The sequence below is a fragment of the Rosa chinensis genome, chromosome 6, assembly GCF_002994745.2.
Source record: "Rosa chinensis cultivar Old Blush chromosome 6, RchiOBHm-V2, whole genome shotgun sequence".
Taxonomy (NCBI): domain Eukaryota; kingdom Viridiplantae; phylum Streptophyta; class Magnoliopsida; order Rosales; family Rosaceae; genus Rosa; species Rosa chinensis.
Genome location: NC_037093.1, coordinates 60,183,857 through 60,202,833, shown reverse-complemented (window position 1 = coordinate 60,202,833; position 18,977 = coordinate 60,183,857). Strand labels below are relative to the sequence as shown.

Genomic DNA, 18,977 nt, shown 5'->3' with positions numbered 1-18,977 from the left:
TGGTCAAGTCACTGTCCAGATCATTTTCAATTTCCATGTAGCTGGCCAAGCCACTGTCCAGATCATTTTCAATTTCCATGTAGCTGGCCAAGTCACTGTCTAGATTATTGGCAAGTGAAAAGTAACTGGCTAAGTCACTAGACTAACATCGTTCTATGTTATGCAGCGTATTATTCTGGGAGGGAAAAGAGGATGGAAGCGAAATTACAAGGGCAGATGTCAAAATGTTCATAAGCGATCAATCAATAGCAAACAACTGGATTGATTGCTATGGGGAAATGTTGAAGGATGAAATACAAAACGAAAGTTCACAAAGTTTGAGAAGATCTGCTTTTATGCATAGCATGTGTTGGGTAAGTATGACGAGCACTTTCTATAAAAATTGAATCCTTATATCTCATTCTTTGTTTATTTATAACTCGTTCTATGTATTTCTTTCTTTCTTTTTTTAAATAGTATTCGACAATACATTTAACTGTGAGAAACCTCCATCAATACTTGTGTGAGCCGCTGTTCCAAAACATGGGAAAATGCAGCATGCTTTTCTTCCCAATTACCCATAATGAAGAATTTCACCACACGCTATTGGTCTTTGAAAAGGACATACCGCAATGGCTGCATTTTGATTCAATGAAACCAAGAAGAGCAGGAACAGGGGAGTGCTTTAAAAGTATAAAAAAATTGGTAAGAAACTTCTTATTGACCATGTAACTATCACTCACTAATCTATTAAAAAATACAGGTTGAAATGGTCAAGCTGTGGATGAGAGCAATAAAAGATCAAGCAGACGATATGCTGCAGCAAGGCTGCCGAATGAAATTTGACAAGAGTCAAAGCACTCACACAAAATTAAAGATGGTTGAAAGTATTTTGAGCAATGATGAGATAAGAACAATAAGGTGGATAAAGGAAAATTATGACAGTGGAAGGATCCCTTTGAACCATGCCAGAATCTGCCCCCAACAAGACGAAGGATCGTAAGTCTATATTCAAAAATTTAAAATGATAACTTTACTGTTACCAAGTTGGTCAAAATCATTAACATGAAATTTTTAATTGACAACAGATTAGATTGCGGAGCTTTTGTAATGTATTACATGGACAAAATGGCAAAAGAGGAGAAGATGCCAAACAAAGTCACCAAAGCTCAGATGATGAAATTCAAAGCTCAAATATTCAAAAAATCTGCTGAACATAAGCAGAGCTGGAACTCAGCAAATTAAGAATTTTAGATATTTGTTTGTTTACTTCAGAAATTCAGAAATTTGTTGTTTAGTTCAGACTATGACTTGTATGGATCTTTTTATTCAAGATTAATGCATCTTCTGAATTCATAGGACAAGTCACTGACTATGTAAATATGAAGGCGGCATATAATTGAAAGTGTCATTGTTAAATTCACTACTGCCCATTATGTAAGTGCTCAAGTCACTGACCAAGTAAAAAGAAAACTGAATGTCATCGGCCAAGTCACTAGGCAAGTTACTATAAAACTCAAGTAACTGACCAAGTCACTGATAATGTAGCTGACCATGTAACTGACAATGTATGTAACTGACCATGTAACTAAGCATGTAGCTGAATATGTAACTGGACAAAAAACATTAAAACTCTAAGTCACTAGAGAAGTCACAACCAAAATGACCAAGTCACTGATAATGTAGCTGACCATGTCATTGACAATGTATGTAACTGAACATGTAACTAAGTATGTAGTTGGATATGTAACTGGACAAAAAACATTAAAACTCTAAGTCACTAGAGAAGTCACAGCCAAAATGATATTTCTATTTCAGTTTGCAGCGTTCCGCTACCAATTAACAAACCAAAGTTGGTGTTGATACTTTATTTTTTAATTTTCATTAATATTTGCCGCGTTCGTGCTGCTGTACCGCAACAACCAAACAAATTTTTTACAGCTAATTTTTTTATTTTTCATTAACATTTACAGCATTCCGCTGCCAATAACCAAATCTATATGCAGTGATCGAACTACAAGTCATTGAACAAGTCACTGCCAAGATAACTAAAAACTAATGTCAATGGACAAATCAATGTAAATCTAAAGAAAATGGTTATGTCACTGTACATGCAACTATTAAAAACCTGTAGACACAAAGAATACTGAAGAATTTATAAAAGAAGAAAGCAGATACACTGTCTCATAGTCAAAAAAAATTCCAATGAGTAAGCACTTCTTATCATTTATTGAAAAAAAATGAAAAATCAAAACAAAATTTCAAACTGTATTGGAGTCACTTGCTATGTCACTTGCCAGGTCACTGTTAAAGGCATGTAAGCAGAATTGAACCTATATCGGAGCTGTACAACTCTTTCTGTTGTGACCATCACATTTTCCGTACCTACCACACTTGATCACCCTAGTTTTCTCGCTCCTTTTTCTGAACCTCTTCTTTCTAGGCCTTCCCGGTGGTCTTCTAGTCAAAGGCGGTTGCAATATCACCGCATCTCTACCAAAATCATGCACTTGCTTCGAAATAGAGGGAAGATGATTAATTGGGAAAGAATAAGTTTCTCGATATTTCTCCACCTTGTACAGCTCATTGACATACAAATACGGGGAAGAACCATGTTGTTGGATCACTACAAGGGCATGGGAACATGAGAAGCCATACAGCTGCCATTCTCCACATGAACAAAAGTGAGTTTCCAAATTTACCATGCTATTGTACTTCTGGCAGTGAACTTCATACACATAGGTATCAGACCTGCTCACTCTCCAATGCCTTCCAACTTCCAAATTCTCCTTCAGCTTCTTTTCAATCACTGGGCACAACCCAGAGAACCATTCCTGAGCATCCTGCTTCCGAGCAGCAATTGAAGCCATGGACTTCACTCTAATCCCATCATTAATATCAAGAATAGGAAGACTGTTCAAAGGCAACACCCAATTATTGAAAGACTCAGCCAAGTTATTTGTCATTTCACCAAATCTTTCGCCGTTAAAGTAAGCCATACACCAGTTCTCCTTGGGGAGATCCTCCAGAAATTGAGCAACTATGTCGCCGCCTTCACTCCTCAAGATTTCCATGCTGAACTCATACATCTCCGGTGTGCGAGAATAAGCATAACACATAAACAAGTGAGGGATCCGATCCTTAAGGTAAGAACCTGCTGGAAATTTGTCAGAAAGGTTAGCCATCAGATGTCTAAAACAAAACCCATGTGGATTATTGGGAAACACCCTAGGGAAAGCACTAACAAGCCCAACATGACGATCAGAAATGAATGTCACCCTCCTCATAGGGTGTTTTGCAAACTCTTCAACCAAAACCTCAAGAAAAAATCTCCAATTACTCTCATTTTCAGAATCCACAATAGCATAAACAACTGGATACAAGCCTGAACAGAAAAACAAAATGATGTCACTGTCATGTAACTGTTAATGTCACTGACCATGTCGCTGACATAACTGCATATTACTTGACAGTGACATGGCTAGAGACATGACATTCAAATCACAGAACATTTAAGTCATTGGACATGTAACTATCAATGAACATATAACAGACAATGTCAGTAGCTATGTAACTAACCATGTCACTTACATTACAAAAAAAAAAAAACATGGTAGGAAATAGAAAACAAGAAAAATAAAAACTAGAAATAATGAAGGAGATTCAACCTTGATTGGCATCCTTTGCCGATGCAACAATAATCTGCCCCTTTTACTTGTTGGTAATGAATGTAGCATCAATGAAAAGAATAGGTCTACAAGATTGAAAACCCTTCATCCATGCACCATTGGTCACAAACATACGCTGAAACCTGTGTGTTTCTCGATGAAACTCAACCACTATCCTAGAGTTGGGGTTTGACTTCATAACAGACTCACTGAACCAAAGTAGCTGAGCATAAGACTCAGCTTCATCACCATGTAGGGCTGTTTTTGCCAACTCCGTACCATACCAAACTGTACGATAAGGAACATCCAAACCATAATCACTCTTGATCTCATCAGCTATATCAATTGGCTTTTTGTTTGGATTGGCACGAATCTTATCAAGCACAATAGACTTGACAACCTTGGATCCCATCATCTTACTCTTCTGCAAACGAATCACACTATGACAAGTGTGAACATTAACCAACCTTTTAATCATAAAGAAACCATTAACCCTGCATAAATGAGCCTTCACAAGCCAATTGCAGCCCTGAGAATGTTTCTTAGAACACTGAGCAATAACATGAACCTTGTCATTTCTAACAAACTCATATGAAAAACCAATTTCTATGGCATACTTACGCAGCTTATCCCTAAACTCAATAACCCCACCCTCAAACTTTTGGCCTTCAGAATGAATATAACTCTCCCAACCTTTCGTCATATAACTCTTCGGTGCCTCAGCCCTATAACACCCCAAATAATCATTCTCCTCAAGCATGGTACTAGAATCCTCACACACTGTATTACTCACCACGCTTTCACTAATAGAAGGCAAATCAGTCACAAACACTTCAACAAAATCAGAATTGTAACGAACCAAATTCCTAAAAATCATTCTCATATCAACTTCACTCTCTAGAAAACATGAACTAGAATCTGGAGGAATAATGTACCTCAACATGAAATTTCCTTGAATCAAATCCGGAAAAAGAGAGCGTATGGAATTGCATAGGTCAACAAACGACCAATTATGCAACAATGGAACTGTCACTGCTTCACCAAAATAAATAAACTTGACAACATAGCTAGTATCCATAACAACTGCACAAGAATAAAACAAATTAGTATCCATGTCACTACTAAGAAAATCAACAGACTCAACACAAACAAGTCACTGCCAAAGTAACTGTTAATGCCTGAACAAAACAGCAGTATTAAAAATGTAACTGGCCATGTCACTGATAAAAAAATCACAGTATAGAACAAATATAGTAGCGCAATAGCACAAAACATCATCAACAATTCAACATAGAACTGAGTCGACGAAGGAGAAGAACAAAGTAATCCAAAACGAACAATTCAACAATTTAACACAAACAACAAAAATACACTGCAAAATCCAAAACGAACAAATTCACAGAGAGAAGGCTTACCGATCAAATCAGAGAAAACCAGAGAGAGGAAGAAATAGAGAGACTATAACTAAGCACTGAGTCAACGAAGAAGAAGAACACAATAACGTGATCAAGACGAACAACGACAAAGCCAAAGATCCAGAAAAAGAGAAGAGTTGCGGAAGCTCCAAAACCACTCAAAACTGAGATTTCAGATCGTCGCAGAGGCACAAAGCTAAATCGGAAGCTTCCGACGGAGAGGGCGGTGAAGAAAGAATCTCGGAAAGAGATCTCCGAACAAATCGAATCGGAAGCTTTCTGATCAAAGGAGAGAGAAAATTTGAGCTCGCAGATTTTGAAATGGAAGGTTATAAAGGTTTATTACCTTAGGGGCAGAATCAAAATGATAAAAATTAAAAACTGACCTTTTGTAACATGATCTCATTATTCAGAAGGACTAAACTAATATTAATAACAATTCACAATGGACCTTTTTATCAAGTGGGAAACTAGGTGACCTTATTATCATTTCAGTCTCTAAAGTGACATTTTCCATCATTTCCCTATGTTTTAATTATATAATTAATTAATTTCCGTATCAGTCAATGTTTTAATTATATAACTATATAACTAATTTGATTAAGATGTTCTTCAAATTCAGAATATAATGGTGTTTCTTTCTTAGTTCATCGGAGGCGGCAAGCAAAATATGGTTTCCTCATCATCAAGCTTTTGGATTGTTTCTTTCATTGATACAACTTGTGTTGCTCCTAGCTCAAGCCCTTGATCAATCCCCTTTTCTGTACAGCTACTGTATAAACAGCTCAGGTAACTACACCGATGCTAGCCCGTATAAGACAAACCTCAACACTCTTCTCCTCTCTCTTTGCTCTTCCGTCAACGGTAACGGCCACGACTTTTATAACTCCTCCTTCGGAGAAAACTCCGACAAAGTTTATGCACTCAGGCTCTGTAGAGGAGATCAAGCGGCCGACAACTGTAGCAGTTGCCTCAGCGGCTCCGCCATATATCGTCTCACTGAGGCCTGAGTAGAAAATAAGAATTCAAGGTATTTGGAATGCTTCGATAATAATATTCATCTCCAAAAGAGGAGGTATATATGGAGGTACAAGTGTAATCCTAATAGGAAAATATCTCCTATAATTATACAGGACACTTAATCTACACATACAAGGAAAGTAAATATTTACAGAATATTCTACACTCCTCCTCAAGTTGGTGCATAGATATCGATCATGCCCAACTTGCCAATTAAGTTGTCAAACACTTTCCTTGACACTCCTTTCGTAAGAACATCTGCTAACTGATCTTCTGTATACACGAACGGGAAACAGATGATTTTCCTATCCAGGTTTTCCTTAATAAAGTGTCGATCTACCTCCACATGCTTAGTCCGATCATGCTGAACAGGATTATGAGCAATTTCAATAGCAGATGTGCTATCACAATGCAAGTCCATAGGTTTCTTGAGTTTAAAACCCAATTCTTTCAACACATTACGAACCCACAACATCTCACAAACTCCATGTGCCATACCTCAAAACTCAGCTTCAGTACTCGACCTAGCAACAACCTTCTGTTTCTTACTGCGCCAAGTCACAAGGTTTCCTCCAACAAATGTAAAATACCCAGATGTAGACCGTCTATCAGTCTTATCACCAGCCCAGTCTGCATCTGTGTACCCCACAACTTCCAATTCACCCTTCTTTTCGAACAATAAACCTCTTCCAGGTGCCATTTTAAGATATCTCAAAATACGATACACTGCATCTATATGCTCTTCACTGGGACAATGCATAAATTGACTAACCACACTCATAGCATAAGCAATATCAGGTCTAGTGTGAGAAAGATAAATAAGCCTCCCGACTAGACGTTGGTACCTTCCTTTATCAGTTGAAACCTGATCCGGATAGATGGCAAGGTTGTGGTTCATCTCGATCGGTGTCTCAATAGGGTTGCAGTCAAGCATTCCGGTCTCAGCTAACAAGTCAAGTACATACTTACGTTGGGATAAAGAAATCCCCTTCTTAGACCTTGCGACTTCAATTCCAAGAAAGTACTTCAATTGCCCAAGGTCCTTCATCTCAAATTCCTTAGAAAGATACTTCTGCAGGGCCTCTATCTCTTTTAGATCATCCCCTGTGACAATCATATCATCAACATATACTATCAGAGCGGTAATCTTATCCTGTCTACGCTTAATGAACAAGGTATGATCTGAGTTGCTTTGTTTATATCCGAACATCCTCATAGACTTGGAGAATCTCCCAAACCAAGCTCTAGGAGACTGTTTCAAACCATACAAAGACTTCTTCAACTTACAAACCTTGCCAGTATCGCAAGGCATATTTTTGACTCCTGGCGGCATGTCCATATACACTTCTTCCTCCAAGTTTCCATTGAGGAAAGCATTCTTCACATCAAACTGATGTAGAGGCCAATCTTTAGTTGCTGCAAGTGAAATCAAGATTCGAACAGTATTGATCATTGCTACAGGGGCAAATGTCTCTTCATAATCAATTCCATAGCGCTGAGTGTATCCTTTGGCAACCAATCTGGCTTTGTACCTGTCAATGCTCCCATCAGCTTTCAGTTTTACTGTAAATACCCACCGACATCCAACAGTCTTCTTTCCAACAGGCATAGTTACAACATCCCAAGTCAAGTTTTTCTGCAAAGCCTCTAGTTCTTCATTCATCGCTTGAGTCCACTTCGGATCCGCCAAAGCATCCTGTACACTACTAGGAATAGATACAGTGGATAATTGATCAACAACAAGTGCATGTGACCCAAACAACCTATGGTTAGACATGTAATTAGTTATAGGATACTTCTCTTTGGTTTTAATGTCTGGTTCATATTGTTTCTTAGGAATACCCTTGGTAACCCTCTGTGATTTCCTAGGCTCAATATTATCTACTCCAGATGACTCATTCGAAATTAAAGGTACCTGAGGAGGAACATTCGCAGCAGATTCTTCAGTTGAGGATGTAGAAAGGGGGAAGAACTCTGATAAATGAGGATCCATTGAAGCGTCTTCACCTTGGGAATGCTGGAGTGCTGCATCTGTCCTATTTGACAGATTATGGTGTCGGCTGGCAGCTTCTTTGCTATTTTTGCAGGTGGTGACCCCACTGGTCCCTCCACTGGTCCACCGTTGGAGCTAAAAACCGGTCTGTTGGCAGCATCCTTAATGATCTCGCATCCAGAGGGCCCCACGGCCTCTTCTTTTTCTGTTTCGTAGGTAGAGGGCCCCTCGGCCTCTTCTTTTTCTATTTCGCACTCTGCTTTTTCTGTTTCGCAGGTGGAGGGCCCCACGGCCTCTTCTTTTTCTGTTTCGGCAGCATCTTTATTGCTTGTTGGTCCACCGCCAGTTAATACATCTTCTTGGGCGTTTTCTACTGCCCTAGCTTCTATTTCGATTTCAGTTTCGTTGTCCGCCTTTGTTGAAGAATTTCCAACTCCAAATCTTGATTCCAAGGCTTCTAATTCTTCAAATTCTTCAAATAATGAATCTCGATGATTTCCTTCACAATCTTTCTCCTCCTGAAGGGAAGACGCCGAAACTCCCTTTGAATAATAAGGCTCGGATTCACGAAAAACAATGTCAAGAGAGACATGTATAGTGCCAGTAAGAGGATCATAACAGCGATAACCCTTTTTAAATTCAGCATAACCAACAAAGATACACTTACGGGCACGGGGATCAAGCTTGCTGCGTTGAGGCTTGGGAATATGAACATAAGCTGTGCATCCAAACACTCGGGGCTCCAAATTAGGCATGGAAGGGATGGTCAGAAGTGTATGAAGCTTTTGATGAGGATTCTGAAACTCAATCACCCGCGAAGGAGTACGGTTGATAAGATATGCTGCTGATTTCACTGCTTCTCCCCAATAGGACCGAGGTACATTCATGATCAACTGCCTGTTCTTCCGTTCTGCTAAACCATTCTGTTGAGGAGTATAAGAATTAGAGGTCTGATGACGAATTCCATGTGACCGGCAAAACTCAATCATAGGGCCATTCACAAACTCTCCACCATTGTCAGACTGAAACACTCTGATGGATTGTTGATACTGAGTTGCCACCATTTTGTGAAATTCAGTAAACATCCCGAATACATCACTCTTATTCTTCAGTAATGACACCCATGTCATTCGAGTGCAATCATCAATAAACGTTACAAAATACCGAGCTCCAGAAAGAGAAGGAATTTTCGCAGGACCCCAGACATCAGAGTGAATTTTCATAAAAAGAACAGGACTTTTATGAAGACTTGGTGAATATGAAATATGGTGGCTCTTGGCCAATTCACAAATGTCACAATGGAAATCTGAATCACTGACAACTGAAAACAAATGAGGTTGCAGCTTCTTAAGATAACTAAAAGATAGATGGCCTAAACGGCGATGCCATAACCATACAGCTTCCTTCGCATTCTCTACCCCGTTGATCTGATTAGCCTGTCCCTGGCCCAAAAGATGCTTATGTTTCTCTCCAGTCTCTGTCAGGTCCAGGTAGTATAACTTCCCCCTTCTAACATCATAACCAAGAATCCGCCGAGTCAGAATGTCCTGAAACACACAGAAAGACGGATAGAAAGTCACAATACATGCTAGTGCTAGGATAATCTGGCTAACAGATAGGAGATTATATGCTAATGAAGGGACAACCAATACAGAGTCAAGGGTTAACGTGTCAAATAGGACAACAGAGCCTTCTCCGGTTACCGGAGTTGGAGTACCATCAGCAGTAGAAACAATATTTTGCGAGGAGGGTTTCAACTGTTTCAAGAGGCTAGGATCATTAGTCATATGGTCAGATGCACCTGTATCAATTATCCAAGAACTATTCACAGATACCTTACCCCTCATACCTGACTGTGCTACATTAGCGGAGGCATTAGATGGTTACTCTTCCTCTGCAGTAGCCACGGTAGCTTTTCCAACGTTCGTTAGTGGTTTCTTGGTGAAATCCCACCAATCAGGGTAGCCAATTAGTTCATAGCATCGTTGTTTGCTATGACCCAAATTTCCACAGAGAGGACATTTTGTATTTGCATATGGATTTGTTTTACCCGAAGGACGGCGTGGTGGAGGAGTCGAGGTATGATAACGGTTGATGATTGGAGGCATGTTACGGAGTGTGAGAGTAGCAGTGTCGTCTTCCATTAAGTAAACAGTAGCAGACGTGTACGTGACCAGAAGGAAGCGTGCAACAATCAACCTAAGTCAAAAAAGGTGAGTGCAGCAATCAACCTAAGTCAAAAAAGTGCAGCTAGTACTTTAGCAAGGCTTGTTGGCTGGTACTAATTAAGTCAAACAAAGGGGTACAGCAATCTAGATATGGTGATGTGGGCCAATTTTGATGTGGTGATGTGGTCTTTATTTGGATTCGGTGGTGGTCAGATGATGCTACAAAAACAATTGTTTGGAGTTTCAAATTCAAGGTATGGGATTGGGGTTCTGGGTTTCAGCGGAATACAGTGCAAGTTCAAGGGATTGAACCTGCTCTGATACAAAGTAGAAAATAAGAATTCAAGGTATTTGGAATGCTTCGATAATAATATTCATCTCCAAAAGAGGAGGTATATATGGAGGTACAAGTGTAATCCTAATAGGAAAATATCTCCTACAATTATACAGGACACTTAATCTACACATACAAGGAAAGTAAATATTTACAGAATATTCTACAGCCTGTCCTGTTCAGAAGGCGGCCATTGGGTGGTACGACGGTTGCATGCTACGCTACTCGAATCAACCCTTATATAGGATCCTGACATTATCTCCTTCTTTCTCTATGTTGAACACACAAAACATGTCGTCAACACTACTAGATGAGTTCAACCAAAAGGTTGAAGCCTTGTTGGAAAGACTGTCTAGTCAAGCTGCAGCAGAAACTGATCTCAAGTACGCCATAGGCACGTAAAACACAAGCGACGCCAACGTAACAATATATGGACTCACACAGTGTATTCCAGATTTGTCAGCCTAAGAATGCACTGAATGCTTAAATTCAACTATAGCACGAATCCCAGTATGTTGTTCCGGGAAGATTGGTAGGAGCGTTGTTGCACCCAGCTGTACCGTATGGTATGAAATTAGACCAATTGTTGCAGCTCAGGCATCCCCACCTTCGCCACCAAAAGCAACACCGGCCTCTCCTCCTCCACTGCCAGGTATATTCCATTCATATACCGTTTATTTCATCACCAACTATGTTTCGACTCTGTTTTAAGTTTTAACAGAGTAAAACTTGCTTTTTCTTTATAATTGGGACAGGATGTTATTATGTTCCGTTTGATCTTATCTGCTCTAAAATTAATTTCCTTAAACCCTGTGGATCCCTTTAATTAGCCGCAAAAGCCTTTTGAGTTGAGTATAGAAAATTCCTGATTTTTGCAGGAAAGAAGAAAAGTAATGCATCTCAAAGAAAATTTATCATCACTATGTCAATTCCTGATTTTTGCAGGAAAGAAGAAAAGTAATGCATCTCAAAGAAAATTTATCATCACTATGTCAATTGTTGTTCCTCTGGTGGTACTGATTGTATTCATATGGATTTATTTGAGATTAGTTAGGAAGACAAAGGGAAAGTTTGAAGGTAATTTGTGTTTAATTACTTCTCCAGTAATTGCTCTCCTTAAACTAAATGAGTACGATGATCAGCTCTCTACTTCTATTAGTACCTACATTCAATTGTACATATAACTAGAACCTTTATGTCCTTCAAAGAAGGTAATGAACTTGCAGTATTTGATTTTTGTTGAACTGTTCATCATACCAAGAAGCAGATGACATGAGCACCGAAGCCTTGCAATTTGACTTTGACTCCATTAGAGTTGCTACGAATAACTTTTCTGAAGCAAATACACTTGGGCGAGGCGGATTTGGTGCTGTTTACAAGGTAGTGACACTTCAAACATGAGCAAGAATGTCAAGTATACATGTGCCCCGCCCCCATGTGAGCAATCATTTAGTTTTTAGACACTTATTCATCACTGCAGGGTAGGCGTTGGAACGAAGAAGATATAGCAGTGAAAAGACTTTCTAAAGATTCTGCACAAGGAGACATAGAATTTAAAAATGAGGTGATCTTAGTGGCCAAGCTTCAACACCGGAACTTGGTTAGGCTCCTTGGTTTTTGTCTGGAAAGAAATGAAAGACTTCTTGTCTATGAGTTTGTACCAAACGCAATTCTCGATCATTTCATATTTGGTATGGTTGAATGCTTTGATCGATCTGTATACAAAATGTTATGCCTAGAAGTGTATAACCAAGCATCATTACTGCTCATCAAAATCATTTTTCTTGTACAATTGAATGTGCAGATCCAGTCAAGCGTGCAGATTTGAATTGGGAAACTCGTTACAAAATCATAGTAGGCATTGGGCGAGGGCTCCTATACCTTCATGAAGATTCTCGTCTTAGAATTATCCACTGTGATGTCAAAGCCAGTAATATTCTATTAGATGCAGAATTGAATCCCAAGATTGCTGATTTTGGCATGGCAAGATTATTTAATATCGATCAAACACAAGCTGAAACCAGTCGAGTTGTGGGAACCTAGTAAGTACTATAGCGTTTAAAATTGAGTTTATGCTAAGTTTTTGTAATTTGATAAGTAAAGAACAAGCAAGGAAATAATCTAATTTAGCATAACCATGTTCGTCCTTGTTAATTAAAGTCAACAATATTGTTTTTGATGTGCAGCGGATACATGGCACCGGAGTATGTTATGCGTGGACACTTTTCTGTTAAGTCTGATGTCTGTGGCTTTGGTGTGTTGGTCTTGGAGATAATAAGCGGACAGAAAATAAGTTCACTTCGTCACGAAGGAAAATTGGAGGATCTTCTGGGCTATGTAAGTATAATTATTTCTCCTTTGAGTACATGTCTCTGAAGTATGGGAGCATATACATAATTGCAATTGCTAGGAAAAAAAATTAAATTAATTTGATTTAATTTTTGTTCATACAAATTCAAAATTATGCAGGCATGGAATAGTTGGAAAGAAGGGATATCTTCAAACTTGATAGATCCCATGTTGAGAACCGGTTCAAGGCCGGAAATAATGAGAAGCATTCACATCGGACTGTTGTGTGTGCAGCAAAGTATAGCTGATAGGCCAACTATGGCTCAAGTTATTCAAATGCTTACCAGCAACTCTGTTGATCTCCCAGTACCCTCACAACCAGCATTTTTTATGTATAATCATGGCATTGGATCCTCATCCGACGTGTCGTTGGGATTTGAGAGTAACTAGGAATAATAGGGTCCGATCAATCAAAAAGCAACTCTGCCCACAAATCTATACTTGAAAATTCAACTACCCGTTAGAATTTCACAGATGTAAAAGTAAAATGGAATTGAAATTGGTCTACTCATTTCATTTCATAGCCTCTTTATATAGGGATAGAATTACAATGGAAACATCGATTAACATCGATTACAATAATGATAGTAAATGTTGATTGCGATGTGATTGCAATTCCTTGATTCCCTCTTTCGTCAGTTTCTTTGACGAAGACACATAATGTGTTTTTCCTTTAACACTCCCCCTTGTACTAAGTCAAAGACGAAATGGTGCATGAGTTGTTGCCTCACTAAAAACCTTGCCAAGTAACAATAAAAACTCTGTGGGACAAAAATACATCTTGGTATAAGGAAAAGAGCACAACACACCTTTTACATTTGAGGATGACATGTATGTGTTAGACTCCCCCTGACGTCTACACCTCCTCCTGATCCCTACATTAATCAAGGGAGCTTGGAAACTCTTCACATTTCTATGTTTTTCACATGTTTCTCAAATGTGGGTTTAGGCAATGATTTGGTGAACAAATCTGCCACATTCTCCTCAGACCTTACTTGATTCACTTGAATCTTGAGGAGAGCCTGTTGTTGCTGATTGTAGAAAAACTTGGCGATATGTGTTTTGTATTATCACCCTTGATATATCCTAGTTTCATATGTTCAATGCAAACTGCATTATCTTCATAAATGCAAGTAGGCTCTTCAGTGGTAGAACTCAAACCACTAGTTCCTCGAATATGTGTAATGATAGCTCTTAACCATATACACTCACGGACGACCTTATGTAGAGCAATGATCTCTGAGTGATTCGAGGAAGTAGCCACAAGGATATGCTTGGTTGATCTCCAAGATATCGCCGTGTTCCCAATGGTAAATACATAATCAGTTTGGGAACGACCTTTATGTGGGTCAAAAAGGTACCCAGCATCAGCAAAACCAACCAAAACCTCATTTGGCTTTTCGGTGTAGTCAGTGGTGCTTTCGCCATCAACATTTCCTTTAGGGATTGTAGTTCCATCTACGGTTCCTCTTGTCTCTCTGTAGGGAAAGAACAGTCTCAAGTCAATGGTTCCTTCTAAGTATCGAAAAATGTTCTTGATACCATTCCAGTGACGCTGAGCTAAATCTAGCTAACAAGTTCACTGAGAATGCAATGTCTGGTAGAGTACATTGGGCTAAGTACAATAATGCACCTATTGCACTTAGATAGGGAATTTTAGCTCCCAACACCTCTTCGTTATCTTCCTTTGGACGAAATGGATCTTTCTTTGCATCCAAACTTCGATCGATCATGGGACTGCTAGCAAGGTGCGCTTTGTCCATGTTAAATCGCCTGAGCATCTTTTGGACATGCGCAGACTGGTGGACTAGTATTCCACCAACTCGGTATTCTAATTCAAGGCCTAGACAGAATCGAGTTTTCCCAAGATCCTTTATCTCAAATTCAGATTTCAAGTAGCTTGCAGTTTCTCTTATTTCAGCAAGAGTACCTATTATATTCACATCATCGACATATACAGCTACAATTGCAAATCCGGAACTTGTTTTCTTTATGAATACGCAGGGACATAATTCAACGTTCTTATATCCCTTCCCAATCAAGTACTCACTTAGACGGGTATACCACATCTGCCCGAATTGTTTCAATTTGTAAAGTGAGCATTTCAACCTAATTGCAAACGCACTCCGTGGTTTAGAATCACTTGATTTAGGTAATGTAAGGCCATCAGGAACTTTCATATATATATATATATATATATATATATATATATCTCTCTTAGTCAAGATCCCTATAGAGATATGAGGTAACCATATCCATGAGCTGCATTTCCAGTCCTTCAGAAACTACCAAGCTAACTAAGTAGCGGAACGTTATAACGTCTATTACGGGAGAGTATGTCTCCTCGTAGTCAATTCCAGGGCGTTGTGAGAAATCTTGCGCCACAAGGCGAGCCTTGTACCTTAGCACTTCATTCTTCTCATTACGCTTTCTGACAAAGACTCATTTATGTCCTACAGGCTTTGCACCTGGCGGGGTTAGCACTACCGAGCCAAATACCTGTCTCTTTGCCAGAGAATCTAATTCTGCCTGGATTGCTTCTTTCCATTTATGCCAATCTGCTCTTTGTTGACATTCTGCAACAGAGCGTGGTTCAATATCATCATGCTTTATGATTTCTTGAGCAACAATATATGCAAATATATCATCAATGTGTATGGAAGATCTTTCCATCCACTCATACGTACTCTCATAATTCATGGACATAACTATAATCAGAGACAATCTCATGAGAGGGATTCTCTACATTGATGATTAATGGATCAGTTTGTGCCTTACTCGCCCTCTTCTTCCTTGGGTGAGTGTTAATCAAACCAAGTGGCCTCCCCCTCTTCCTTTGGGGAGCCACGGCCTCAACCACACCTCCACTAAGTGTGGTTGCAGTGCCTCTATCTGTGGCACCGTGCCCCTTGTTGGGGACTTCTAACCTTGCAGACACATTTGCAGCTGGTATATGTGATCTCATCACTTTTGCGATATCAATACATGATTTGGGTGCTTGAATGCAACTTACGCGCAATAAGGGCATGGTCATCAAAGAAAGGGAAAATATTTGAACCCGAAATTATCGTACCACATGGATTGAAAAGCTAACTCCAATCCTCGGTTATACCGATTACTAAGTCACTAATAATTTTGAAACCTAAAAAATAGCACCAAGCTATTTACATACCAGGCTCGGAACAACCAAGTCTAAAATGGGTCAAGAGAACCACAAATAAATGCGGAATCTCACAACCAAATGGTATGGACAATGAAAGTGGTTTGCGAAATTTGATTTTTGATTTTGAAAAATAAATTGACAATTGAAAATTAAAGTAGTTAATAAAAATTGAGATAATAGAAACTAATCAAGAATGGAAATTAGGTCACTAGGGTATCCTCCTAGCCAAATTCAATGCACAAATATATTCGGACAATAGTCATTCAATTCATAATGGCATCAAGAACCGTATCCAAGACTTTTCAAGGCTCATGGGTCAATAGATTCCTTAAATGGTATTCCTACTCCAGATCAAGGGTCGTAGAAACTCAATTGGGACAATCTAGAGCCTTGTTAGAGCTTCTAGTTTCACCAAAAGGTGAAGAGTCCTAGAATCAAGGTTATCAAGCTAGCCAATATGGCAATCGAAATTGGTATTGTAACTAACCATGCTCTAAACAAGTGTCCTAGCTATAAATTAGAGAAGTGATTAGGTCCCTGACTTGGATACACATTTACGCAAGCGTACGTATTATTGTCAAGATAGGGAAATATTATGCCCAAAGTTTATCGTACCACAGGGTTTAGTGGCTAACCCACAATTCTTGGGTAATCGGAAATAAAGACACTTACCAAACAATGAAAAGAAAAAGAAAATAAATAAAAATGTTAATCTAAGGCACAAAACCCTAGCAATGCTCGGCTTTGATTTTCACCAAAGCCTAATCAAAACTAAGAGCCTAGTGATGAATATTTACAATGAGTTGGAGTTCAATATTTTGAGAGTTGATTTTAGATTAACAAAATGTAATGAAATGTAAAGCAATTAATAAAAATGAAAATAAATTAATAAAAGTGTAACCAAATAAATGGGAATGTCGGGTGTTAGGGAGGTTCCTTCACCCAAATTCTATGTGTCGGAAGCTAATATAATGTGGATGCAAATCCCTACTTTGGCGGTAGTCGTACCCAACGCGGTTCAAGGCTCAAGGACCGAAATTCCCTTTCATGGTATTCCTACTCCGGTTCAAGGGCCGTAGGAACCCACTTGACATGAATTAGAGCCGGCTCAAGGGTCACTAATTCACATCAAGAGACGTAGAGATCAAGGAATTAGACTAAAATCATGGGACAACCAGCCCAATCTGAATCACAATAAGCGTGAAGTCTAAAATCACTTTGTGAAGAGAAGAACAAACCTTGCCCTGGCGTGTTCTTGAGATAGTGAACAACTCGTAAAGCTGCTTCCATATGAGGTTTGCGTGGCTCATGCATAAACCTGCTCAACACATGCATTGAGTAGGTTATATCAGGCCTTGAGATAGAGAGATAGATCAATCTACCAACCAATCTCCTATAGCGTGAAGCATCCTTAAGAAGATCTCCTTTATCTGATAATTTCAAACCACGCTCCATAGGAGTATCAATGGGAGCTGCTCCTAATAAACCTGCATCACTGATAATTTCCAATGCATACTTTCGCTGAGAAATATAAATTCCATTCTTGGAACGGGAAACTTCTATGCCAAGAAAATACTTTAAATCACCAAGATCCTTAATACGAAAGCGGCTGTTGAGAAAATTATTCAAGGCAGAAATAGTGATGAGATCATTACTAGTGATTAATATATCATCAACAGATATCAATAAAGCAGTGAATGACTTCCCCTGATTTCGAGTGAATAATGAGTAATCTGCTTTAGACTGAATATACCCTGCTGATTGAATAGCATCAGAGAATTTTGTAAACCATTGCCAAGAGGCTTGTTTTAAACCATATAAAGACTTGTTAAGGCGACAAACTAAGTTCTCCCCCTGTCGCCGAAGACTAGGAGGAGGGGACATGAAAATTTCCTCATCAAGATCACCATGTAAGAAAGCATTATTGACATCTAACTGATGGATAGACCAATTTTGAGCAACAGCTAAAGATAACAAGCAGCGAACAGAAATAATCTTTGTAGTAGGGGAAAAAGTGTCATGATAATCGATACCTTCCATTTGGGTGAAGCCCTTGGCAACCAAACGGGCTTTGTACCTTTCAATAGAACCATCAGATCGATGCTTGATCTTGTAAACCCAACGACAACCGATAGGTGTCTTGTTAGCTGGTAAAGGAGTGAGAGTCCAAGTGTTATTGGCATCCAATGCTTGCAATTCATAGCGCATGGTTTCTTGCCATTCTGGATGAGAAACAGCTTCAACATAACTACGTGGCTTTTCGACCTGGGTAATCTGAGCAATAAAGGAACGATGCGAAGGAGTATAGCGATGATATGAAAGGTAATTGCATAGAGGATATCGCGTACCTTTGACAGAACCTGGAGATGAAGGAGACAATGAGTTTGGGAAATTGGAGGTGACATGTGAACACACATAATCATGTAAGCGAACCGAAGGTGTGGTTGAGCTGGCAGAGCGACGGAGAGGTTGTGGGTTGGGGTGGTGGAGCGGAGGGTCAGGCTGGGGGTCTGGGTGGTGTAGAGGCGGTTCTGGGATTGGGGGCTGTGGCACAGCGGCTGTAGGAGGTGGAGCCTGGAGAGGCGCGACAGGGTCAGTAACAGTAGCGCCGGGTTCTGGGATTGGTGGCTATGGCACAACGGCTGTAGGAGGTGGCGCCTAGAGAGGCCTGATAGGGTCAGTAACAGCAGCGTCGGCGGGATCTAATTGGTGTGGGTGTGGAGAAGGCTGACCAGATTGGAGAGACGGTGGGAGACTGGGTTGCAGCGGCGCTAGACTGGGTAGAGCGGGCGACGGTGGATCGACGCGGCGTGGTGACTAGGTTGCGGACGGGGTTGGAGACGAAGGGGAATGCTCAGGCATGTTGGGGTTTGACTGGGTTAAACAAG

General features: G+C 39.7%; 1 protein-coding gene across 1 annotated transcript in view; it reads left to right on the top strand.

Moving 5' to 3' along the window:
- LOC112171708 (putative receptor-like protein kinase At4g00960) overlaps window positions 1-13,316 on the top strand; it is a 47,678-nt gene extending 34,362 nt beyond the window's left edge. Inside the window, 5 exon segments of the mRNA XM_040508617.1 lie at window positions 11,839-11,957; window positions 12,058-12,268; window positions 12,382-12,619; window positions 12,764-12,914; window positions 13,047-13,316. Of these exon segments, the coding sequence (XP_040364551.1) occupies window positions 11,839-11,957; window positions 12,058-12,268; window positions 12,382-12,619; window positions 12,764-12,914; window positions 13,047-13,316 (989 nt within the window).
- Window positions 13,317-18,977: the final 5,661 nt, after the last annotated feature.